This window comes from Scophthalmus maximus, chromosome 16 (assembly GCF_022379125.1).
Source record: "Scophthalmus maximus strain ysfricsl-2021 chromosome 16, ASM2237912v1, whole genome shotgun sequence".
NCBI lineage: Eukaryota > Metazoa > Chordata > Actinopteri > Pleuronectiformes > Scophthalmidae > Scophthalmus > Scophthalmus maximus.
In genome coordinates this window covers 13,836,573-13,863,929 of record NC_061530.1, presented here as the reverse complement: position 1 = coordinate 13,863,929, position 27,357 = coordinate 13,836,573, and the positions used below count along the sequence as shown (strand labels likewise).

Genomic DNA, 27,357 nt, shown 5'->3' with positions numbered 1-27,357 from the left:
CCCCAAAAAAAATCAAACGTCCGTTTGTTATTTTTATTACACAGATTCCCGGGTTGCAGCCCCCTACTACCACAGCTGTGAGGTGCCACGCTGCCTTGACGTCACAACACGTGGTAGGTTGTCATCACAGCTTTGAACTTCAGAGCGACCAACCAAATCGCTGACATTCTTCGACCTCTGTGGTGTACAGCTGAGGTCCTTACACTTTGTGTCACACCAGCTGGTCGCTGCTCGGATCGGTGAAGACTTCATTTACAGGAGCCTCATCTAGCTCGACTCATTCGGACGGGTTAGAAGAAGCAAGACATAATCAAGGTGAGCTTCGTAATAGCGGGGGTATTCATTTCTTCTTCTTCTGTTTTAAAACAAATGTCAAGTGACTCACTGTAAGAAGCGTTGATCCTCATTCAGAAAGTCATCCTCACCTTTGCTCCTTGAAGTCAAACACTATGAGTTTCGGATTCCTGCAGGAGTCATGAATGAAAGCTGGATAAGTCTGGAAGAGGAGCCCCTCTGTCCAATTTGCCCGAGTGCTTTCATGGAGCCCGTTCAGCTGCCGTGCTCGCACAACTTCTGCAGGGGCTGCATCTCCTCCCGGGTCACGGGCAAAGCCGCGGCCCGCTGTCCCGAGTGCAACCACAGGTATGAGCAGAAGAACTTCATCCCTCCATCGTCTACTGCTTTATCCATTTAAGGGTCGCTGGAGGGTGAACATTGGGCGAGAGTCGGGGTACACCCTGGACAGGTCGCCAGCCTATCGCAGGGCCACATACAGAGACAAACAACCATTCACTCTCACATTCACACCTACGGTCAATTTAGAGCCTCCAATGAACCTAACCCCAATCTGCATGTCTTTGGACTGTGGGAGGAAGCCGGAGAACCCGGAGAGAACCCACGCATACACGGGGCGAACATGCAAACTCCACACAGAGAGGCCCTGGTTGGCTCGAACTGAGAACCTTCTTGCTGTGAGGCGATAGTGCTAACCACTACACCACCGTGCAGCCCGAGAAGAACTTCAAGCTCCCCAAATTTGTCGAGCAGTTTGTCAATGAAGCCTCAGCGGAGCCGCAGTGTGTCCTCTGCGGACAAGCGTTTGTGTCTGTAGAATTTGTGTGAACTCATTTTAAAACTGTGAGTGTCTGTGCGCATTGTGCTTGTAGATCAACTTCTCTCTTACCTGTCTTCTCTCTAAAGGATACAGTGTCTGAACTGGAGGAGCGAGTGAGAGCCCAGGATCAGCGGATGCATAGGCTGCTGGAAGTGAACCAGGCTGAAACCATGCAGAGGCTGGAGAGCACTCACTTCAAGTATGTGAGGAATCACACCCACAAGGTTCAGCAGCTCATCGAGAGGCGTCAGGAAACAGAGAAATACCTGGTACAAAACTTCATCAAAGACTCGGACACCATTAGCTTCAGAAAGGTAAAAAATCTGCACCGCATTTGTCCCACATGCATTCCTGTCTGTACACAAACACATGCGACTTACACATCAACAGAAATTGTTGTACAGCACGAAACACATTGTCACACACAGATCTCATGTGATGCATGGACTCAATGAGCACAGATAGACGACAACATTGTCCACGGCTTCTTTTGTTCTCCTCGTAGCAGTGAGGCAAACGGTGGGTCTGAATGCCTTTTGTGTCCCATTTTCTTTTTTCAGGATACAGAACCATACCACATGCCGATGGACAGGTAAGCATTGTTGTTTCTTTTCTATTTCACTTCACGGTACACAATTGTGTTTAGTACGTCGTGTGTTATTCCATCAGAGTTAGAAGGTGCCTGAAAGTGCACCTTCTTTCTTCTTTCTCAAAAGCAGCAAGGGAGCGATTCGTATTCCGCCGTTTGGTTCAGATGATTTGTTAGAGATTGTGTTGTGCTGGAATCTCCGACTCCAGATTTCAAATCTGTTACTATTATTAGTAACAAAGTCAGTGTATCATTTAGTGTCACTATTGTTATTGTAATCATAAGAATTAGTCTGATAGAGCTTAAAGCAACGGTTATACACCTGTTCTCTCCTCCTCTCTCTTCTCTCCCCCTCTTTCTGCCCACCTCTCCTCTCTCCCCCATTTTTCTCCCTCACCGCAACCGATGGCTGCTCCAATCTGAGTCCGGTTCCGCTAGAGATTTCTTCCTGTTAAAAGGGAGTTTTTTTCTCCTCCACAGTAAAACATTTTTCTCCACATATAAAGCCTTGAGATAATGCGTGTTATGATTTGGCGTCATAAAAAAAAAAAAAATTGAATTGAAGTATTTTTCTTTCTTCTTTTCACCGGAAGTTCTGACATTGAAACTGCAGCGAGTCAAACAGTGAAACCTCTTCATCCAAATAAATCACATAATGTGCTTCCTAGCACAAAGACCTCAAACTATGATAAAATATATTTGAAATAAAAAAATGTCACCTGGTTTAAAGTACGGTTTACAAGCTTACAATTTTACAAAAATACAGAATGCTTTCAAATGACTCAGTGATTCGATAGTAAGTAGGGCTACCAAAGACCAGGCCTTCAGACGTGTACTCGGATGGAGAACCGCGGCTCTGGTCAGCCAGGAAACAATTGAATTTGTTGGCATGTAATGAGCTACTCTTAGTTTGAGAGCGTATAGCATTCACCAAAACTATGACAAAACAGCCGTTTATTCAGGTGCACAATCTGTGAACCGACGGCGCTCTACTCAACAGTAGATCTATTTCTGGAGCTAAATATGGCTGTCACGTTTGTTTAGCAAATCATTCTGACTCGGGCTCTGCAACTGAATCTGACGAAATCTGCGAGAACTTCACCTGCATCAGTAAAAAAAAACACTGCAAAGCCTGATAGAAACAGTTTCCTGATTACATTTTTAACATTTATAGTTTATGTACATTATAAATACTTCACCACATAGTGAGGTGTATTACAGAGACAACATGTTCTCTACTCTCTTTATCTGTCCCGCACTGCTCTGTGAGCGTGTAATGATCCACGTTATTTAGCGTGTGAGGCAGCACAAATCATTTTCATATAACATGATTAAAGTCAGACAATTGAATTCCTTGTTGTTATTGAGTTAAAGTCATTTTATTGTGTTCTAATCAGGTTAAAGTCTGGGCTCGTGTCTCTCTGTTTGCTTCTTCATGAAAACACAAACACACAAGACTGAATCTTTGAATTATCTGACATTCAGATACCTGAATAGTGTCTGTTGTCCAAATGTAACGCCTCCATTCCCAGGTGTTCACAGCACGCTATGGGGTTTTTACTGCAGGGACATGCCACATTCTTTGTGGTTTTATACCAATACTGGTGCGTAGGTAACATCAAAATGGTAGGGTAACAAACAGCTGTGCAAACGTTTTCCCGTTGTCATATGATTATTACAAAGAGTCATATTTTTCCATTTGTGGTCATGAAAATAGAGAAGCACACATGAAACATCTAAATGAAAAAAGTAAAGATCCACCTCACACATGCACAATGAATCCATGCAGGGGGAAAAAGTGGGCCGTGTATTCCACACGGAGGGAGCTTACGGTGAAAAACTCTTCAAAGTGATAAATAAAAAAACAAGGCTTGTTTTGCACATGAACAAACGTTTGCTTGTTACATCATGAAAGAGATTTGTCTCCTATCAGGACTTAGTAGGTTAACATTTGACCTAGATAGAGCAGGGATCTGTGGCTGTTCATCATCAAAGAGTTTAAATTAAGCTTTCTCATTTAAATCAAAAAAGAATCTGTAGAATAACACACTTCTGTGTTCACCGAGGGGGCTCACAGCTTCACGGCTGATTGACTTCAAGTTGTTTTTTTTTTGTCTTCATGAGACAACAAAAATATTTAGCATGTCTTTTAGTATTCAGATTTTTAGTAATCCTTAAATAAATGTTGCACTTGGCACTGGACCACAACGTCGGACATTGTTATTTCCATAACCACACAGGATCATTACACCAGCATGTAGGGGTTTCTTTCCGTGGACAATGAGCCGAAATTGACTGAAGTGCTTCATTATGATGGTTGAGGGAGCTCAATGCACTGCATCTTAAGAAAACAGATACATCTACACATCTCTACATCGATTTGACAACACACGCTGCAAACATACGCTCACCACATGCTCATTTATTCTCGGGTAATGGTTTTTTTTACCGAGGACCAATGAGATTTAAAGATTTTTCAAGCAACACATTGATCCACACGTGTTTAACAAAGCACACAAAAGAGTGTAGTCACTGTCGACTAGCTGTAATGACATTGGATTGGATTCTATTATCGGAGGAGGAAGAAAGACCTACACTCAGCATCCTCCACTATTACACAATATATATTATTTGTAGACTGCGGTTATGTTGTGTGTATTTGTAGCACACGAGTTGTCAGATTGATAAAGTTGCTTTCTTCTATTTGCTTGTATTTTCTGAACAGCTTTAAAGAGAGAAACTAAAGCACAAATTTATAACAAGACTGTGACATTAAACAGTAAAATTATTATATCATTACATATTACAACTATTCTATGACAAAACTTTGGCAGACAATTGTTTTGCTAAATTAATAATCATGCAACTGCACAAAGTGAGACTTTTCCAGAGATGGGAATGATCCAACACTGAAAATGACTTGAATTGGAGGGATCATAAATAGAGGGTGTCTTCTTCCTTGTCAGAATCTAGTGCCAACATTACCCACAATTCAATTTGACTGCCAGCTTTGGGGTGGCTCCTTTTTCGCTGGAGAGAGATGTGAAACAATGTTGGCAAAGATGACAAGTGATAACAAGCAAACAAGTGAGTGACGGACTCAAAAACAAGAGTGCAGAAGAAGAGTGACTACAAAGCGGGGAAGCACAGAGAGAATAGTGTTATGCTAATTTGAGCGGATAGGGAGATTAAATGAAGTCATATCAGGTCATGTGCCTTCCAGAAATGGGACAATAATCCCCCACTCCTTGCTCCTTGCATTGCCACTTCACACACATGTAGTGTGAAAATGCAGTGAAACACCTGGAGCTGGGGGGTATACATCGAAACACAAAATGAGCATAAATTCAGATCTTTGACAAACAAAAACTCTTTCACTTGTATCACTGTAGATCACAATGAAATAACATTATGTATAGGCTATACATTTTAAAGCTGGTGGGGATTCTGTCTCTGTCATACGCACACACACACTCGATTACACTGAGAAGCCCATGAGAGGCCTTTATCGGCATATTCTTACATTTGTGATAAATATAAAATGCCCTTTACATTTGCATAATTACCTGCTGCACAACAACGTGATATTATGTCAGTGATGGAGAATGGCAGGGGCTTTCACTGTCAAGCTGCTCAAGGCCAGCCATGATTATTCCAGATAACTGCCACAAAAAAACAACAACACACAGACCATGGTATACAGACCTACTCTGCGAGAGAATATCTCTCATAACAGTCAAAGAAAGATGAAACTCAAATTTGACTTGTATAAAAATAATGCATTTTTAAAAAAGCTTTTTCAAAAAGTCTATAAATAGACAGATATATCCTGTTAACTTCACATATCTGCTTGGGTGAGAAGCAGTAGTCTTTAGCAGTCAGTGCCAGTCCTTTGTTCGGAGTTGTTCCTATGCATATCTCAGTGTGGTGGAAAACACTTCCTACTGTGCGCAGGCTGTCAATGTAAAAAATAAATAAAATAAAGCTTAGCTAAGCTTGCTTGGTAATAGGACTTCCATCATTAAAAATAAACATAATTTGGTGAGTATGAAACCATGAAATTATACATGCAGGGACGGCACTAATTAGTGACACACACATAGGAACGCGCACAGACACACACATGGACACAAGAGGCAGACAGGCAGAGAGGAGCTGTCCCTGGTGCTGAATCAGTCACCCATGTTCGGCTCTTTGTGGAAGGTTGTGTCTGGCTAGCATATTGTGCTACAACCAACCAGTGTTAGCTTGCAGTGTAACTTTAATCTACATACATATATATATATATATATATATATAGACACAACACACCATACAAATATGAGTAAACATAAGAAATACTGGATGATAAATGTTAATAAATGAATAGAAGTAAGTTAAATATTGCAAAACTATACTAATATGAAATATAAATAATGTACATATTAGGGCAAGTGTGAAATTAGTTTCCAATAATGTGCAAAAGAACGTGGAAGGTTATAATGTTAAGTTGGTGCAGTGATTATTAATTATTACAGGCATTTGTTTCCAAAGCTGCGTTGCTCGAGTTGCATCGACCACATCTGCCCCACGTTGATCCACCTGCGGTTTTGCACACCACCCCGGGCGGCGTCATCGTCGTCTCAGCCAATCCTGGCGCATCCCGTCCTGGCGTATTTTAACACGTGCGCGGACCAATCAGCGCGAGCCGAGCACTTTTGTCACGGCGAGATCAAAGTTGTTGTAAAAGGCGAGCGCGTGCGAGGGGAGGTAAACTTGCCCGAGCTCGCGAGAAGCGGATGTACCGACCGGCGGCGGCGGCTGCTGGATATTTACCTCCACGTATTATACATTTAACAAGTCCGGAAACAGCAGGCACCGTTTCGACGGAGTACCTCCGTTATACTCCAAAAACAAACCCCGGAAGAAAGATGCCATGACGGTCGAAACTACAGCCGCTGCCTCCCTGGACGAAAGCGACCGAAGCGATGCCTAAACCGTGCGCGTAGTGGGGTTTTTTCCGTCCCCTTCATCACTCCGTCGTCGTGGACCTCCCGATTGAAGTTGTGCAGCGGAAGGAGCGTTTTACCGGAGGAGGAGGAGGGGGGGTTGATTAATCCCGAGATGACGGAAATCAGCGAGAAGGAGAACCAACCACAAAACCGGGACCTTCACCGACCACAGGCGACCGTGCCCAGCCAGCACGAATCCAAGGTAACGACGCACGTGTGCGCACCCGACGGGACCTTGTTGTCATGTGTGCCGATTTATGTTTTGGACTATTTAACCAGTGAATAGTACATTTTCAATTGTGATTTTTTGACTCGCCCCGCACGTCTAAGTAGCTTCCTGTCTCCGCGAGGCTAATGCGGAGTTGTCCTGCGTAACAACTTTAAGCCGCGTTAATTCCCCGCACCTGATCCCGACCTCGGTGCTAAGAGGGCGGAGATTACATGGAGGTGCACGCGTGACTCACAGGTAAATTGAACACGGGGTAATCGCCATGATCCCTGACGGACCCAGTCACCTCCTCGGCCGCAGAGAATGCGAGCGAGACCGAGGGGTGTTGTGAGTTCCGAAAAGATTCATGAAAAGTGTGAGAGGGGGCTGCATCGTCTCTCTGCGGGGAGATCTCCACAATCCTCTGCACTGTGCACACATGCACGAGTAACATGAAGGTGTCACAGCACCCCCCCCCACCACCACCACCCCCAGTGGAGGAGCCACGAACCTGTCAGACAAATCACGGGGACCATCAGAAGTCACGTGATGGCAAACGTGGTGCATGACAGCACTAACCTGCTACAGTTCACAAAACGAATAGCAGCTGGTTCTCTTAACTCCTCATTCCATCACATTCTACTAAGTCTAAGCATTTCATTCACCACATGTATTTTTGCGGTATTCATCATACAGTCGACGCCTCGGGTCACAAGACGTACAGCGCAGTGTATCCATGATGTTTGGAAAGAAAGCCTTCGCGTTTCTTGCTCCAGTCACTTGGATTTGTCTTGAATTGTTGAGTCTGAAATCTCTGGCAGAATTCACGATGTTAAAAAACGCTGACTCCGAGCGTACTTCAGTCGTAGCCATCTTGGCCGGGTCCCTTTTTTTCAAAGTTTGCAAACTCAATGGGACTTATGGGTTTAAGCTTTAAACTTTACTGACAATTATCACAAAAACTAAAACTAAAATTGAAACAAGATTTTGGCCCTATTCACGACGGGTCCTCCACATTAAAAAGGACAGCCGCTTCAATTAACTCAGCGCAAAAAGTAAACACTGTATTCCTGAAGCCCTTGGGGTCCCTGGAGTTCCACGGGCCCCAGGGCAGTTGCCTGTTTTGCTGGCAGTCCAGAAGTGTATAATAACCCCAGACCGAGTATGAAGTATTTGTACAAATTCTTGTTATACTGATTGATTTTTCTCGGAAAAAAAACGGAGGTTGTTCTCAGTTAATTCTCGCTCGCCGACTTGACCTAAATCTCCTGCAGTAAATTTACTTTGCTTTCGATTGAGCCTCGAGAACCGGAGTAATTGCGGGAGCAATTATAGCAAGAAATCACATTTTGGCAGTCCTTCGCTGGTCATGGCCAGAGGGACCTGGAACAAGCCTGGCAGAGCAGGCGTCTTGTTGTTTCTATTTGACTGCAGACAACACAATGGATGGTGGGCGTTAAGGGGCCTGCGTGAATTTATGAGCCAATCAACTAGCAGATGTTTGCTGTGTCTAGCTAGGGGCCGGGTCATAATTCACACAAATGGCCGTCCAGACAAAACCGGAAAAAAATAAAGTAGAATAAAAATCCTCCGAGCTGCGTCAGCCATGCAGCTCTGTGTGCGCCAAGCCCCTGCTGGCAGCTGTAAGCTGTTCACATCCCGCAGAAGAAGAACAAGGAGGAAAAGGGGGATGGAGACATTTAATGTGTGTTACAACTGAGGTCTCTTTTATAGAAGTCTGCTTGAGGGCGTCTCTGGAGCTTCACTCCCAATCTTCTCACTGCAAATCTCTCTTTTTTTTCCATAACAATTTCAACCTCCTCCTGCTTTGCCCCTCTTCTGCCTCCACATCTTTGTCTCTCTGTTACACTTGCAGTACTTGCCTCTCTCCATAATCCTCCTTATCTCTTTATCAGCTCTCCTCCATCAGCTCCCTTTCCTCTCCCCTTCCCGTCTCTCCAATGTCCCTCGGCTCTCAGAGTATTTATTACGGCGTTAAGTGGGCCCACCAGCTTTCTGGAGTGCGTCTATTAGAGGCTGTGACGGAGAATGAATAGTTATTCCACCTCCTCACACCTGCAGGCAAGGTGAGGACTCCAAAAATATTGTTATGCCTTTCTAACCACCCTGGAGCACATGTCCATCAAGCGTCCTGCATTTAGCGAGGCACAGAAAATGTGACGATGACGAGGAGAGTTTGGAGTGTGGAATAATCGAAGCATTGGTTAAAGGCAGAGTTGGACAATTTGGGACAATCATTTGTTCCCTTCTTTGCAGAAAGTTATCTGTGGGCTTAACATGAATCAGCAGCCAGTTAGCTTAGCTTAGCACAAAGACTGTAGGGTGGCTTGATTTTCATATTTTTTTATCCTTGATAAGAGCCATGTTATTCAGCTGCTCATTATATCTTTAGTGGTTAGTTGGCAAGGAGGCGATTAAGCATATTTCCCCGAAATGTCAAACAATTATTTTAAGCCCCATGTTGTTTAGTAGTGGATGAAACGAGTGCTGTGCTCAGAATAAGCCGCTACATAAAGTTTAATTTTCCCAAAATAAAAGTGGGTTTAATGCTTGTGAGGTGGTGCTGTGGCCCGGGCTGCAGGGTCTTCACACGGCCCATCACGTTCTCAGCCAACACAAAGACACTTTTATGAGGTGAAATGATGGCGACGGTGTCCCTCTGAATTTGTCCTTCACACTTTCTTCTCATAGCTCGCAAACTTTCCTGTCAGCATGATTTCTCCTCTTCCTGCCCCACTGTGATGAAAACAAAAACCTTTCTTTTTTTAATCCATCTACACGTCTCATCTTTCTGTCTTCATTACTCCTCTCTCCCATTCCTCCTTCCTTTTCCTATATTATCCTCTTTCTCCGTTGTAACTGAGTAACTCGCTGGAGACGGTTGTCTGAGCACTTAGAAGGCTAAAGGGGATTTAAGAATAGGATGAGAAACCAGAGGTCCTGTCAGGAATGATGGAGACAGAGGAAAAGATGAGGGCAGAGAGAGGATGTAAGAAACAAAAGAAAACTGAGAGGACGAGCCAAATTTAGTGGCTGAAATACAAAAGAAGAGGCAAGTGACCGTGAACAGAGAATCTCATTTGTTTGAGACCAGGGTTGCCAGTTAAGTTGAACCAAACTTCAAAATACATTCTTTATCAATTTAAACTCTCAATTCACAGCGTTCTTTTATTAATTTTGTGTGACTTCTGATCAATACGCAAACAGCTAAATGCTAAAATTATATATATATACTTAGAGTTCATGTAATGAATCATCATAGACAAAAGTCAATTCTGTAAAACTAGAAAATAATAAATGTTTCATTTAAATAGTTTTGCTTGATATTTTGACAGTGGTGACATTTCCTCTTGGCTAAATTCTGAATTCCTGTGTCAGTAGGTAACTTTTCTAATGAGCAAATACAACGCTAGAGCTTCTTGACGTGTACCAGCATGTGTCATGTGCCATTCATGTGATTATACTGCGTGTAGATGACATTTCTGAGCAAAGTCTACTGTGCCTCCATGTGCTTGTTTCCTCCATATCTCTGTTAGCAGGAGAACGTACATCAGTCACTCTCGTCTAACTTCTGACAGACCATGATATGTTTGTGTTCTGCCTGCCAGAATGATTGACTGGAGCCGCTGACCTTTTGAAACAAAGTATAGTCTGCACAGAAAGCAGATGAAGGATTAGAGGGAGACTGGGACACATTGAGGGAGATGGACACAAATAGAAAGACAGGGAGAGATGGATATTTACAGTGACAGGAAACACACAATCAGTATCTCCTATATGAAAAAAGAAAATGCAAGCTCATAAACCAACTTTTTGTTCTTTGCAGTATCACCGTGTGCTCCTGTATGTAGTGTACCTGACCTAGTACAGTTTTGATCTTCAGTAAGTCATTAAATCACTGTCCTTGATCGAGTTGTAAAATGCTGCTGATCCAGCAGAGTCAGGGTTAGTGTGGAGTCTGTGGGGAGAAAGTCTGGGTCATTTTTCGGATTTTGCCTTTCACATATGATGAACCGGAACATTCTTTGGCATGTGGGTAGAGCATGCAGGAGGCCGAACATGGCGATAATTCCGCTGCGGTTTTTGTTTCGTCATCAACATGCTAACTCTTTCGCTGTGAATCCTGCTGCTCTCTCAGACATTCTCTGGGATGGTCATCATTTTGTTGAACACCAAGGAGCCAGACACTGTGGCAGTCACCATACTGCTTACTGCGAAAAGCTCCTTGTGCAGTTAAACCTTTAAAACGCCTGGATTTGGAAATCCATCTCCTTTTGCTGCGCAGTCAGGGCATGCCTGTGAGCTGGCATGAGTCTGTCTGTGCTACCAAGAGGCTCATGCCTCTCAAAGAAAGAAATCCCTTTAAACAAGAGCCAAATATTTGGTAGCTGCAAACGGAGCTATCAGACTAACAATAGGAGAACTGCAGAAGAACATTTTACCTTGATTCACGCCTTGTTTTTCACCTAATATATTAACATGTAGTGTGAAGAAGTTAGAGAGATCACGAGCAGCAAGAGATTCCCTGAGAAAGAGATTGCAGCGGGCATGTTATGTGAGAGTTGGCAGACACTGGGGTCGTTCCACTGTCCCGACTGCAGAAAAAAAAATTCTGCACAGAGGCAGGATACCATCCTGTATCTGGAAAAGATGTTGATGTAACGGTTAGAAGTCTTAAATGCAGGTTCTACTGTTCACATAGTAACTGATGTTTATTTAAAAGGTGTAATATGTACAGTACATGAACTACATGTCAACCAAAGGATTCAGTTTCATTGGCATAAGACTGAACGTGGGCATAAAATACAAAGCAATATTCATGTTATTTTACCTGCTCGTGTCATCAATTGATTAGCAGTTCAAGTTTGCACCGTACAGCGTGTGAGTGAAGGTGCATGGGAACACAGAAGGCAGCTTTGGCACTGTTCAAAGATGTTGCTGGTGCAAGACCGGGGAGAAAATAAACATTTCTTATCCAAAAGAGGCGTATAAAACTGTTATAATAAGCACTTAGCTATATTTTTATGACTCAAGTTTTATGTGTCTGCACCCAGCTCACCTTGGACTCAGAACACCTGACGAGAAATCCACTGACCAGCAGACATTTACTGAAAGGATTACTACTGTTTCTATGAACTAAATGAATCATCTTTTGTGATACCATGTTCATCTTTTTCTACATGACAAGACTGATTTGAACTATTCAATTTGAAGATCATATGCATGGAACAAATAGTAGAGAGATAAGCTGTTCTTTCATGACGCTGTCCCTCAGCACCTCGCCACAACTTGATGTAAAAAATAAAACGCATCTGCATCTTCCATCTGCTTTTTGCCTTTCACAGGCATCTTTGTGTGAGCACCGTGAACACCCCCCCACCACACACACACTTCTTAATCATTAATTTATCCAGGCAGTTCGCACAACAGCCTATTTATAGAAGCCTTCACCAAACATCTCTCCACTCTGGGCTCATTTTCAAACGGCCGGAGAACAAGGCAGAGGCGTGTGCTCGGTCTCTCTACTGTACCCGCTTATTCTCCGGCTCTCAGAGGGAGGATCGGGGAAAGGCCCCGATACATTTTTTGGGCTTTCGAAGACGAAAGGGGTTGAAAGTGATGGCGTGCTATTTTCAATCCATCTCAACTTTTATTGTGTTCCGTATCACATTACTTTTACTTTCTTTTATTCTTTGCTTCCTCGTCTTCCTTCTAGCGCACTACACCACCCGCACTGTGATGAGCTAATTGCTGTCAGTTCAGAGTGTGATGGGCCTGCAGTTCTCTGATCCATAAATAGACTTTTCAAAACCTTACAGAGAGAGTGCTGCAGAGAAATACAGAGATTTGCATTCATTAGAACTCTGGCTTTTCTGCTCTGTTTTCAAGTGAGGATGTTATGGGACATAAGAAAACATGGTGTCAAACTAGCAGATATAATAACGCACATAATGACAGAGATGCACATAAATAATAAGAGTAGCCTCAGAAGCTATAATCTAGACCCAAAGTTCAGAGGCTTGGGCAGCTCTAATTGAATTTTTTGTTGTATTGAAATGAGTGACTGGTAAATGTAGCATTTCTCTCAAGAAATTTGTCTAGATGTGTTAAAGCGCACCACAGGTTAAACCCTGGTTTTATGGTCAGATCCTCTTAAAAAGGCTATTTAGACACAAGATTGAAATCACCAGAACCACTGTGGTAGTGATGCATACGTATGTGCATATAGTTGTAGAACTACTACTCCTATGTTGAACTCTGAAAGTTTTCAGAACATTTGTCAGGCTCCAGAAAAGATACAGAAGCTGTTGAATAACAGATGAACTGAGGAAATATTGTTTACTGGCTTGTGTCAATATAATGTAGCTGTTAAGAACAGTCATGCCCAATTATATCTAAAGCTACTTACGAAATTCATTTGGCTTTAAACAGTTTTATTTTAACTTTAATCTAAGTTAAATCCCTGTTTATGCTTTTGCTTCTTTAATCTTTGTGAAAGTGCAGAGTACAATATATAAACTCATGGATTATCAGTCATGTGTTGCCTAGTGTGCGCCTGAAGAAATTGTTCCTTTTCCCTTGGAACCGAGGCAGATGCAGGCCTCCACCACAGAGAAGATTAACAAAGTCAGGCAAGTTAAGAATCTAATAGAGAGGAACATCCATTACCGAATAGGCCACCGGTCGAGCCAAGAAAAGGCCATTAAGGAAAGCATGGACTCAGCTCCCTGTAGAAAACATTTATGAGAGGCTCTCGCTAATGGGTCAACAGAGACAACGCTTTTCATCACTCAGATTAATTGGCATGTGTGAATCTGTAGCTTAGAAAAGAAAAAGAGGAACCTGCTCGATGCTATTGATTGAATTTTCTGCAAAGGAGTGCAGATGGGCGATGGCGGTGGCTCTGAAAGCTCAGAGGTCCAATAGCCATGATGAGGATGCTGCCTTCTTAAACATAACCGTACATAAAAACAATAACAAAGTTTTTCTTGCAGAGGAATAACGTTAGTTTCTGCTGTATCGCTTCAAGCAGAAACGTATTAAATGCTACAAAATAAACAAAGGTTAGGCACAGAAACACCATTAATCCAGAATGAAATAAAAATATGTTCACCTTTGAAGTTTGAGGCAGAATGCTGATGATCAAAAGAATGTCCTCAACCCAGTCACAAACAGACCGCTAATGAGCTCTGTGTAAATTGAGGAGGTACTGAGTCTGAGTCTGAGGGACCTATTACATCCTTGCCCTCATTCTGCAGGCCATTCTCTCAAGTGCACAGGTCCACGGCAGTTATTATTTCCATACAGTGGGTCCCATCGCTTCTGAGTCCCTGTAATTGTTTGTCATTATCAGCTCCCCTTTATTGTGGCCAAGAGCACTGGATGTGGGAAATGGAGGGCAGGCTGAGTCAAAGATGAACACGGTGTTCGCCATGCATCACTGACTGCATCAGATGCGAAAGTGCAGGTCGCTCAATAAAACTAATCAAATGTGAATTTTAAGGGGTATTGACTTGTGTGGATCTAAGGAACCGGGGGGGGGGGGGGGTGAAGACAGAAGATCAGAAGCCAGCCTTCCAGGGCAGGGACAGTCAGAGGGTAGAGCTAACAGACTGCTTTTAACCAGACTCAAACCAGACACCTTAATGTCATTTCAAAGCCAACTCCCATTGTTCCTACTTGAAGAACTCATGCGTGTATACATATGGATGATTAACTAGGCAACTGTTTTCTATCACGTTTGCAGTATCAACATCCAACCAGCCAAAAAACATCACAAAACAACAACCTTGGTTATTATATATCACCCCAGAACTAAGCTGATCTGCTTTGCGAAGTTTGTGTGAGTGTGTCTGATTTGCAGTGTCTGGCAACACCTGTTTGTTTATTTATTTAAAACGTGATCATTCATAGCAGAAAGCTAACTGATAAAAACAGTTTGTAGGTCCTTTTGTGGCTTGCTCTCACATCCTTAGGAGAGCAAGCCGCTGTTTTCAGTAAATTTATCCTCATAAAAAACGACCACAATTCTCCTGGAACTGAATCTTCATAGTAGAACTGAACCTAACCTTTACCTAAAATATCAATTTGCTGTTTTCTTTCAGTTGCAGCGGCTGAAGCGCTCCCTGTCCTTCAAATCTGTCATGCGCAGCAAGAGCGTGGACAACTTTTTCCAGCGCAGCAATGGTGAAACGCGCCTATCCTCGGCCCTCATCACCTCACCGCCACCTCCACCGTCTCCTCCGCCCTTCTCCGAGTGCCCCCCGGCCAATGAGCGCTCTCCCTCCATGTCCCCGTCAATCAGTCCCAACCCTTCACTGTCATCACACTCGCCTTCTGTCAGTCCCTCGCTGTCCGTCACCTCCAAAGTCCAGCCAAAGACTCAGGCCCAGCCGGTGCAGCCAGTCAAGACGCACTGCTTCCAGGAACATGTCTTCCGTAGGCTTACCAACTGCCAGCGATGCAAACACATGATCCAAGGTAGGTCCTTAAATCCAGTAAAGGACCCGCAAAGATGATGATGATGATGTTGCAGTTTGCAGTGTTTTTAATCTGTTGCTGACAACAGACATTTTGACAGCTGTCAGTCTTGAGTCTCATAAGAGGACTGTGTGTTAAAGTGAATGTTGCTGTCTTTGCAGGGAACTCAAAGCAGGGGCTGCGCTGTAAAGCCTGTAAGATGGCGGCCCACCTCTGGTGCACATCGGAGCTCTCCCAGCAACCCTGTAATGGCAAGGTACAACCACTTCAGATTGACTTACAGCATTCTCTACCATGCTCAATGCACCTTAATGAAGCCAGTGGTTTCAATTTTCTACCCACATGGAATAAAAAATATGGTATCACAAAGTTTAACTAGAGGTGTCTGGTACAGATAACACCCAGCTTTCTGGCAGCTCGTGTCAACAGGGCTGTGAAACTCTGTTTCAGATGTTTCCCTAAAGTCTCCCAAAGCGCCGTTTTTGAGACCTCACTAGTGGTTTCCCTAGGCTGGCGTTAATACTGAAATGCGTATTAGTCTGTGACCTCTCAGTTCATTGGGAGGAATGTGAAAATTTCGGGTAATTTTAGTCAAATGCTCGTTCATCAGCTGCAGCCATCTTGGTTGTTTTTTACTTCACTGATCATTTAGTTTTTCTGACCTAACGTTAAACTGCAACTTGACTGGTTGACAGAGGCTTGCAACTGCAAGGCAGTAGTTCTGGATTTTATCATTGTTTTATAATTGTGTATTTTCATCCTCACGAAATCTGTCACTGCCAGGGAACATTGCCACCCTTGAAGACAAAACTCTCAGGATAAAATGCTTAATCAATGGGCAGGTTGGCTTTTTATTAATCAATAATAGTAAATTCAGTGTACTTTAGTTCAATTGCTAATTTGCTGCACTTCTCTCTGAGTTAACCTGCTTACCATGGGCTCAACTGTGTCCTTAAAATTTAATTAAATTTATATAGTGTATTTGTTTTTAAAATATACTGGAAATGCACAAGTTCTCAGTAGGGTAGAGACTAAGCTGGAATGCATTGTCAGCAGAATTAAATAGCATCTTGATGCTGTAATTGTCTCTCTCAGTCAGTTGGCATTGCTTTGAGTCCTGGTAATATGCTTAGCATCAAAGCCCCCATCTTGTTTAAAGAGGATAAATCCCTTTCAAACCAGCAGAGACAGAAACGCAGGGGTTATAAATGGAATGTGGATTGACCAGAGCTTTGTATAGTCGAGTAAGATGCTGACAACGTGCGAAAGGGCAGAGGTGGTGTCAAAGTCTTCTGACCATAAATGCCTTAAAGAGCTATAAAGAGAAACAAAAGCTGAGGAGGATGACACTGATAAAATTTCTCTCTCTCTTGCCCCCCCCCCCCCCCCCACACACACTCAACCCTATTGGAAAATCAATATCTCCCTGTACCAGCTGGTCTGGCTTATTCAGTGTGAAATTCAGTGTGTTTGAGGCGCTCACAATCCCTCGAGGATATGACACGGCAGGCTCCCACCAAGCCTCTCGGCAGTGTCCTTTTCGATCACTGTGCACTCATCAAAGCCCAGGATTAGGCATTTTATAGAAACCAGATAGAGTTTAAGGCTACTTTACTTCTCTTAAATCCATGTAACTTAAGGTCCATGGTTCACTCACACTCGGTCAAAGTGCATCATCCAAAAAATCTGTGTGCAAATAGCTTTGTTGTAGATTTCATTTAAAGTGTGTTAAATGTCCAGGTGCTATTTGACTGATTATTTGGGCATCAAGTGTCCATTGTTTTGGAAATGGTTGTACATCATCATGATATTATACATCTAATCTGATCCGTTTGGATGCTGGGGACAACTTGATTTGCTGAGAGGAAATGTCAGTCACACTTTTAGGGTGACTTGAGTCCAGTGAAGAGCAGGAGGAGCAGGAGTTAGAGTTGACTAATGACCAGTCAATCATATCAGTGGAAGAGCTGTGCTTCAGTACAACTTCTAGATACCTGTACCTAATCAAGTATGTCTATTTTCTGATAATTTCTACATATGTGTAAAGAGGCAAATACTTAACGTTCTACTCCTCTACCTTTTTATTTGAGAGCTATATTTACAGTTTGTAGATTTTAACATTCTACACACTGCAAAAATCTTCATCAAAATCTGACTTCCTTCTCACCACTACGGTGAGGTAACGTTTCAGTAGAGGCCACCTGGTTTCATGGATTTTGCAGAATTCTGTCGTATTTTAATTCTAGTATCTGTCCCTTTATACTGCAGTCTTTCAAGATTGTATTAATTTATTTACAGAAAATTGTTGATACAGGTAGTATTTCCACAGAAAAAAAGTTTAAATATTCTTAACTAGTTTAGATGTCTAGAAAAACTCTTATAACTCAGTAACTAATGGATAATTACTAATTCTCCGATCATCATATAAGTAGCTCAAATGAGCTCCGACTTGGTCCACTACAAAAAATGCTGCTTAAAGGTCAATGCATAGGTTTTATGAGCTAATAAAAATGTAATATAATACTGAAACAAAAATGAAAGTATCTTTCTGCATAACGAGTACCTATCATAACAGGTATTAATGCAGTGTGGTATTAAAGGATCTGTGCAATTCTCCCACCTCTGAAAAAACAAAAAACCTGAGCAGGCACAACTTCCACTAGTTGGTGTTTATGAAAAGTGTCATTGTAAATGAGCGGCTTGCCCGCTCGCTCTCAGCCCACTTGCAGAGTGCGCTCTCATATTACCGAACACTCACTCTAAAATGTGCTCAGGGTTTGAGTAGCTTCAAATTACTATGGAATCATGACAACATTCTGCTCGTTGGTGTTAATTAGACTTAAAGATCTATTACAGTTTGATTAAAGAAGTAGGCCTGCTGAGCTCTGCACAAAATAATTGTTTCTGTAGGAAAGCTTTTACACACCTACCCATCCTGAGTGGACTTTGTGGGAGTCTCTTCTGCTATATTCCAGCAGTCAGAGTCCTGTCTTGCTTTCTCTGTATCTTAACTGAGCAAAGACTGGCCGTTAATGCAACACACTCTCTATCACTGATATGCCGAGATGTAATCATTGGGGTCGTTGTTTGGCTATTTGATAACAAAGTGAAGGTCTGTGATGCTGAGGAAAGAATCTATCTCCCTCCAGGTCTGGGCACATCAGATCATTTCAGTCTGGAGCTGTGTCGTAGGAGAGGGGGGCCGGTCGTCATCAATTAGCATAATCTGACAGAGAGTGAAGTGTTTGCCAGGTTTATTTATAGAGAGCCCTTTCATTTTGTTTGTGCCCTGTGTTTCCTGTGAAGCGCTTGTGACAAACACATTAAAACCTCACAAAAATCCAAAACACTTGGCCACAGCTGTGCGCCTCTGAGCTGCAACGATACGTCCGTTAATCGATATGTCGATCGACAGGAGAAAATGCAGCTATTTTAATAGTTAATTAATTGTGAAATGTGAAGATTTGCTGCCTTTTTCTTTTTATATCAACTGAAATTTATATATTTTTGAAAACCGTTAAAATATGCAGTATAATTAATTATCGTAGATGTGAAGACAATATGAACAGCATTTTTAACTTTTTTCATGTCAGTCAGTAGACATTCAGTGACTTCAGAAAATAACCCATATTAAAAATAATCATTAATTGTGTTTACATATTTACAGCAAGTGAGCACCTGTGCTTAAAATGGATACAATTGCTGTAGTTTTCATAACAACATTACATAACCTAATGTATGTTGAGAATAGTACTTTTCTGGGTTATCTGACATATTATTCATCTGTATTTTGAATTGTTATTGTTTTAAAAATATGATCCAGATTTTATATAATAACAATATTCAGTTGTGTTTAGTGTTAAGTTTCATGCAGTTATGTTAATGTAGACATGAAGACTCTGGAGAAATTCTTGTCTCTCACAATATTTCCTTAAATCATTGATAGTCAAGGTCTAAATTAGGGAATCAATGATATTCACTTTTCACATCATGAAGACAGAATATTTTTTGTGTTTCCATGAGGGCGTTTTGCCAGCCATATAATACGCAGCCCTATAAACACTGCTTTATGTTGCAACACTGAATGCAGTTCAACCCAGGACGGCAGAAAAATAACTCAGACTAAATACATTTGTCTGATGGCATCGTTTTCAGCATATGTCACTCACTCCAAAACGGATAAAAAGATATTAATAAAGCCGAGATACTATCTTTATAAACTGCTTCTATTTGCAGAACAAAACAGATTTATCACAGCCCCCTCTGTCAAACCCGGCAGTGTTATCTCTGAGCCTAATGAGTCATGCACCGTCGGTGAACATATTTCTCGTACTAAATAAAGAAACGCAATCGGATATCAAAGCGTGTTCAGTATCGTGGTGAATGTATCATTGCAATAATCAGTGGGCAATAATGGAGCCAGTGCAGTAACACAGATCGTATCAGGTGATCTTACTTACCTATGTGTCAAGACGGGGAAGTATTTTAAAGGGACTCACTTAGCCTCTTTAGCACTGATAAGGTGATAAGAGGTTTCTGCCAAATTCTTATTAAGGTGTAAACCAGAAACCGTAATCATCATGACTTCTCTTCTTCCTCCTACGGTCCTTAAACTGAAGGGCTTGGATTAAAAACAAGAAAAACAGAGCTCGATGTACAAACGGGCAAAATGTTCTTAGATGTAACCCCACAAGAGAGGAAGTGAAGCAGCCGGGCAGCCTCCTTCAAACTACTTTCATATGCAGCTTCTTTGTATTACCAGTTTCCTCCTTTCATTGCCAGAGAGAAGTGTGAAATTCATTAATGTTTCATAAGAAAAGGATGTTTCATCCGTCAAGATGGAGAGTGTGCATTTGTGTTTTCACGGTCTGTTTTCTACAACTTTTTCATTATTCAACTATGACCTCAGTGTTCTCCTTTACATTCCTAATGTTCACTTATATATCCTTTTATTTAACCAGGTAAAAGTCTCATTGACATTAAAATCTCTTTTACAAGAGAGACCTGGCCAAGAGGACAGCAAAAATGACATTAAACACAATGCAAACAAGACAAGCACAGCTGTCACACAATACGTATGCAACACACGTACAATCTTCTAAGCAGATTTCAATAAAACACTTCAACAGCATCCGTTATGACCATAAGAGCAATTTTCTGACCATTTCAGATCAGATTCAGATTTTAGACTCTGTTCTAACTCTGGGGACCAACATTTGTAGAATATTGTGAGAGCACATGCCGTGTTGATTTTGTTTTTTTACTCCACTAAGAACACAGGTAAGGGGGAACCAACTCGATGAGAGATGTATACCACTAGAAGCCCACTGACTCCTCATTTTTCCCGAAAAGATTTTCTGTAATATCTACAGGATCATTTTAAAAGACAAAAGACTAAAAGAACACCCAGGCTCATACATACAGGCCCCTTTTTCCCTGCTACTCAGTTTCATATGTCTTCCAGTAGGCTCACCCATTCCACAAAAAACCACAGGTATTGTCTTTCGGCAAAATATTTGCATCTGCCCTTTTGTCTTTTTTTTTTCCTGCCTCAAGTAACATATTTCCTTCCTCTGTCCTCCCTTTTCTGTCCCTCCTTCTCTCTGCGGGCATGTCAGTCAGGAGCTTTCAAGAGGAACTTCAGCTCTCCTCTGCTGACCAGTGATCCACTGGGTGTGGTCAGAGAGGCTCCTGCTGCCCAGGGTGAGTGATGGAAACACTGGCTGATTTATCACAGAACCCAACCAGCAGAAATCTCAGGATGATTAATCACCATGTCTGTGGCCTTCAGTCCTTGATGCCTGACAGGCCACCGTGTGCGTGCGTGTGTGTGCAAGTTTGTGTGTGTGTCACTACAGTGTCGGTTATAAAATTACACACATGTTCCTCTGTTCCACTCTGTCTGGCTGTGTGTAGAAGCCGATAATGGCATTGTTGACCCTGTGTATGAAGCGCTGCGCTATGGGACATCGCTGGCTCAGATGAGTCGCTCCAGCTTCGGCAGTATCTCAGAGTCGCCCTGTCATGAGGTATACAAAAAAACACACACATACACATAAAATACTCAGACATCCCCAGAAATTCATATAAATTAATGCTGACATTAATCTGTCAAAGAATATTGTTGACTTTGCTGGCTGCAACCTTTTTTTTTCTTCTTTTCTTTTAAAGGCAGAAAAACCACAAGACAAACTAGAAAACCAGCCGATAGCTGAAGAGGAACAAATCCCAGGAAGTAAGTCAAGTCATTTTCCTTAATCTTTGTATTCCTGATAATGTGGGCCTGTAGATGAATGTAGACATCGATCCTCTCTCACTGGTGAATACCTTCAATTTGTGATTGCCATTTACCCTATAATTTAAGCTTACCCACTTTTACCGAACCGGACTTATCAGAGCTAAAATATCGAGATGTCGACCAGGCTACATTTTGACAAGAGAAAAATAAATAGTGTAACAGGAAGATGGATGGGAAGTAGAAATATTGAGATTAATCCCACATGGGAGTGTAATGCATTTATTATCTCTTTAATTCAGAAGAACAGGACAAAGAGTCCTGTCCAAGAGTTAAAGAACTATATTAATATTAGACACCACAGAGGTGTGTGTGTGTGTGTGTGTGTGTGTGTGTGTGTGTGTGTGTGTGTGTGTGTGTGTGTGTGTGTGTGTGTGTGTGTGTGTGTGTGTGTGTGTGTGTGTGTGTGTGTGTGTGTGTGTGTGTGTGTGTGTGTGTGTGTGTGTGTGTGTGTGTGTGTGTGTGTGTGTGGTACTTTTCCCTCTCTGTCTCTCGTCCCAGGAGAAGGGATCATCTCTGTTTGTGCCGCTGCCACTTCACAGTTAACGACCTTGACTTCGGCCTTCCTACTGTTTGCCACAAAGTGACAGGACCTCTCTTTCTCTCTGCATCCCTTCTTTTCCCTCTCTCTCCGCTTTCTCTGATTTACATGTGACCTTTCTTCCTCTCACACGTTTCGTCTTTCCCCTTCTCCCTTTCTCTCTTTGTGTGTAAATGTCCGTCTCTCCAGTGCTCACCCCTCCTGAAAGCGAGAAGGCTGATTCAGAAGACAGGGTCAGCCTGAAGGTGTGTAGTCAGCATTCCTCTCATCTTTCAGTCTATTTTCCTCAGTGAAGCTGCACTCTGTCAGGCCCCTGCAAACTCTCCGTCTTTTTTCACTCAGTTTCAGACTTTCCGAAACATACAGACAACAATCTTTAAACCGCTCTTTCTTGTCTTTTTGTCAGACTCCCAAACGAGTAGAGGTCCACTCCATCCACACCTACGTCGCTCTCTACAAGTTCCTGCCTCAGGAGAATAATGACTTGGAACTACAGTCAGTACAGTTTCTTTGTATTCTGTATGTGAATGTACGAGAGTAACTGGTTGAGAGAGAAGGACGGGTTTACCTGGCCAAAATGTTACCGACACTCACACACCATCTGCCTCCTCAGCGGGATGGTCGTTGGGAGTTTCAGGGCTCGGGGTGGGAGGGACGGATGGAGGGAGGGGGGCAGCGTGCTGGGAGACTTGGAAAGACAAACAGCTGCGAGTGTGTGACAGAAGAAAAATAGTCTTTGTATTTTTGCTGGGTGCAGGAAACTGCTGAGTGTATCGGTATGACACCCAGCACTAATCTGGAGGATGTGGCACACGAGACGTTTCCACTTTCGTCGGAAAATAACAAATTTCCTGGTGACAATTACTATCGTTTACATAAAGCCACGTAGGACAAGAACTCGAAAACGTGACACGACCGTGTAATGATTAATGCTGTCTGATCAATAGCTGAGTCTTCTAACTTACTGTACATGTGGGATTTTAACGTTTTCTTGAGGAGTAATTTAGAGAAATATCTTAATCATGTATTTTAGCTTCTTCTTCCCTCATCTGCTTCAAACAAGACTCAAAGATTTAATAGTTGCTTACTGTACACTGACTGTCCACTCGCTTTTTGTAATATTAGTGTAAAATATTTCTGTTAATAAAATAATAATTTAATTTGGGAGGAAAGGTCCTCTCATCAAGCCGTCTGTTTTTCCTGCAGGCCTGGCGACAGAGTTCAAGTCACAGATGACTCCAACGAGGACTGGTGGAAGGTGGGCTATAAAAAAAAAATCTGTTCTAGTTAGTAATGTGTGTCCTTACATTTTCTTTACATTCCTTTTTTTTCCTTTTTCTTTTCTTACTTTGTGAATCACATTTGAAGAGTCCAACACACACCCATGGCCTTCACTTACGGCAGAAGGATCAGTTGAAGCTCCTCCACATGAAGAGTAGGTGGATGGTGCTTTAAGGATGGCAGGTGTAGGCGTCAGCAGAACTAGTTAACTTGAAAAGGAAGAGAGGAAGAAGACAGATTGCACTCGTGTCTTAAATTAAGCAGCTGACGATCTGAACCTTCATCTGCTAATGGACAGACGGGTCTTTACATAAACGAAGCACCGGGGAAACGTATTGGAATGTACAGTCGGCCATATTTCTACGGCGTAACGGTCTCAGTATGAATTCAATTTGTAGGCTCATTTGAAATGTACTGAATCTGAACACTTGAGATTAGAGATTAATGTTTTCCCCGCCGAAGCCAGAGTTCCAACCTTATTACTCGAGAAAACAAACAAAAAACGGAGGAACTAACATCTGGATGAATATAAATTAAATGTGTAAAGTGAGTCTAATGAAACTCGTTTTTTGCGCATGATTACCAGCAGCTTTGAAGAGGATAAGGAGAGATTATGGCTCTGCAAATGCAGATGCCTTTGGGTCTAGTTGTGATGTGGTTCATTCGTCTTGTTATTGGGATATAAGTGTGATGCATGTTCAGAGAACCGGTCAAGCAAACAAAATAAAAATGCACTTCGGTTGTCTCCGTTGGGTTCATTGTTTGTGTTTGAAGGGAAATGGGCTGACAATAGAAATGTATTGTTTCTTTTTGTCAACAAGGTATCAAATTTTGGCTTATTCCATGAATCGTCATCACACATTTCTGTAATGTGGTTCAAACAATGTGGTTCAAACAATGTAATTTTTTTTCATTTTTTTTACTATTTGTCACCTTTGTCAAAACCTAACAGAAAGTATCTATTTATACTGTATTTGTCAAAGACTAACTGTGTGTGTGTGTGTGTGTGTGTGTGTGTGTGTGTGTGTGTGTGTGTGTGTGTGTGTGTGTGTGTGTGTGTGTGTGTGTGTGTGTGTGTGTGTGTGTGTGTGTGTGTGTGTGTGTGTGTGTGTGTGTGTGTGTGTGTGTGTGTGTGTGTGTGTGTGTGTGTGTGTTACCCAGGGTAAAAGCGGAGACAAGGTGGGGTTTTTCCCAGCCAACTTTGTGCAGCGGGTCCGCCCTGGCGAGCGGGTGTGGAAGGTCACTGCTGGTTTCCATGGCAACCGAGACAAGGGCCAGATGACTGTAAAAGAGTCCCAGGTGAATGCGCATGATATACACACAGTTTTTCTCTCTCTCTCTCACGCGTACACGCACCCTGAAAAAATGTATGCAAATTCATGCAGAAAACTGCTGAGATTACAGAGGACAGCGCGTTATGGCTTCCGAGGCATCGTACTTTTAGCCTCCGTCCACAAACTCTCTCGCATATCTGAATGTCACTTGCCCCTCTCCCCTCCCTCTCTCACCCACTGCTAACTCCCCCTCTGCAGATCTGCGTGGGGAAGAACGAGGAGATTGACGGTTTCCTCCGGCTGACGAGCGGCAAGAAGCGAGGCTTGGTTCCCGAGATGTATCTGCTAGAAATATGACGGCGGCGCACATCTCCTTGACCCTCATTTTTATAGAGAAGTTCACTATAATGGAGAAAACGCTCAGGAGTGTCTACCCAACACCTCACTGACCTCCAACCACACCCCCCCACCACCACCCCTCCAAAAAGTGGCAGTGAAGTAGTAGCTTGAGTGGACGACGACCCACAATGTGGCTTTTTACTACTGAGGATTCTAAAGGCTCATGAAGGACGGGGGGGGGGGGTGACTTTGTGAGAGTTCTTTAGAGCTACTTTTTTTTCCTGTAGCACAACTTTACTTTGTGCGGTTTTATACACACTCGCAACAAAAATGTAGCATCACATAGAGGAGGATGAGAGCGTGGGGAGTCTGGCTACCTCACTAGCCATTTCCATTGGCCATTTGTCTGCGAAAAAAAGGGAAGAAAACTACTTTATCGTGATGTCAAGGCGTGTCCAAGCCTGAGGGACTTTTTGTCTTCATTTCATCGTTTGTGTAGAGAAAACAAAACACAACAAGAGATCGTGAAAGATTGTAGCCGTTTGTCGTAGTTGCCGGTGCAAACACGTCATGGTTGATTGTTTCCCTTCAGCAGATTGATCTAAAGAAATAAGATACGATGATGTGCAGCTGTCTGCTGTCGTGATATGGATTCATGATGTGCATATGTGTCACTCATGCTCTTATTAGACAAAGATTCAGGTATTTACGTCATGTAAAATCTTTAGTCTTATCTGCTACATTGTGGTCAAATGAGTCATGACACACACGCACGCACTGTATTCCAGCTCTCCAGTGATTCGATTACAGAGCATTTTTGCTCTTCACAGCGTAGATGTGCTTTCCGTGCACCTCGGGGAGCTTCTTTCACAGTATGCCCTTCAATCACACTCTTTCCACAGACACACACACACACACTCACTTACTTTACGGTTCACTTTTATTCCATGTCACTTCTAAATCGATCACTTGAATCTCGCTTCCTCCCATTATATCCTCTGCGTCGTCTGTCTGTATATGTAATGTCCTGTAATATTCTCTGTCATATCTGGTTTTGTGCCACAACATGAGGACGGACAGTTTAATGCGTTGACCTTCTGATGAATATGCTTTTCTGTACTGTAATTCAGGATGATGAATTCAAAAAACCAAACCCAGTGTTATCTCAGAAGGTCAAGCACCTGTAAAAAAAAACCCAAATGTGTTGAGTTTTTGATAAATGGCAAATTCTTCACCCAGCACGCGTGGTTACTTTTAAGTAACACTGAGGGACTGTTATTGTTGCTGTAATTATAGGTGATAAAAGGTCAAATCACCTCACACTATTTGATTCATTGCTCTGTTGGTATAAACCATGAGGCAGTGACAAGATGCCTTTGTTGTGGCAATAACTGTAAATAGAAATGATGACAGTATTTGTAAATAGCCTTATAAAGACACAGTATATATTGTCTCTGAATGGCACTCTGACCGAGAGGTTTGTAGCAATCCAGGTGATGAGGAAGGATAAGGAAGCACTTCTATGCTCAATTAACATTTTAGCCCTGTCAGCACAAACATTTTCAAATACTATGCACAACAGATCTGGCCACTCGCTTTATTTTGTCTTCAGCTTGTAAGCGTAGGCACACACACACACACACACACACACACACACACACACACACACACACGCACACGTACGTCAGTGTATACATGTGCTTCTTCATTGTGGATTAACATTTGGATTTGATGCTTCGGGACGTGTTGCAGCTGTCACAGAGTGGCCATCTCAGATCATCGTAACCTTCACTGAATAGAACCAGGAATGGCTCAGGATCAGTATTACCCAGGTGAATTCCCTCTCTCACTTCAGTGCACACACTACCCTGCTAGTTCTCTGCATGGCTAGCTGCCCTGTGACCCTCACACCTCTCAATAAAGTCAGATGAACTCTCCAGCTGTGTACTCTTTTAATTTGAGAAATACAACTCTTTACTTTGCTCCTCCGTCGTGTGCCTTGGTTTCAGCCCCAAAAGGATTAAAATGTACTAAAATGTGTAATTTGGTTTGCAATAAGCTCACGGCATCATCAGTGAAGGCTTAAAACCAGTGCAACTATTTGAAGTCTGGACTCTTGATTGTTTCCTCAAGTTGGCCAATTTCTCCTCACTCCAGTGTTTTACTCGGATGAAAATAAATCGTGAAAAGAGCACAAAACCATTTCACTTTCAAATGCCAAAA

General features: G+C 42.5%; 1 protein-coding gene across 6 annotated transcripts; it reads left to right on the top strand.

Annotated features, from left to right (window-relative positions):
- Window positions 1–29: 29 nt before the first annotated feature.
- Window positions 30–27,071, top strand: LOC118287008 (SH3 and cysteine-rich domain-containing protein 2-like). 6 transcript variants are annotated; one of them, XM_035611697.2, is made up of 15 exons: window positions 39–113; window positions 221–315; window positions 471–642; window positions 1,201–1,428; window positions 1,675–1,706; window positions 15,029–15,404; window positions 15,566–15,660; window positions 21,023–21,107; window positions 21,321–21,433; window positions 21,576–21,639; window positions 22,430–22,485; window positions 22,647–22,735; window positions 23,447–23,498; window positions 24,683–24,820; window positions 25,054–27,071. In XM_035611697.2, exons 6-15 carry the CDS (start codon window positions 15,068–15,070, stop codon window positions 25,150–25,152), a joined length of 1,128 nt encoding a protein of 375 aa, XP_035467590.1. In that variant the 5' UTR covers window positions 39–113; window positions 221–315; window positions 471–642; window positions 1,201–1,428; window positions 1,675–1,706; window positions 15,029–15,067; the 3' UTR covers window positions 25,153–27,071. The 6 variants fall into 6 exon arrangements, with proteins under 6 accessions (XP_035467592.1, XP_035467590.1, XP_035467589.1 ...); XM_035611696.2 differs by having other exon boundaries at window positions 95–113; window positions 191–315; XM_035611699.2 differs by lacking the exon at window positions 471–642 and having other exon boundaries at window positions 30–113.
- Window positions 27,072–27,357: the final 286 nt, after the last annotated feature.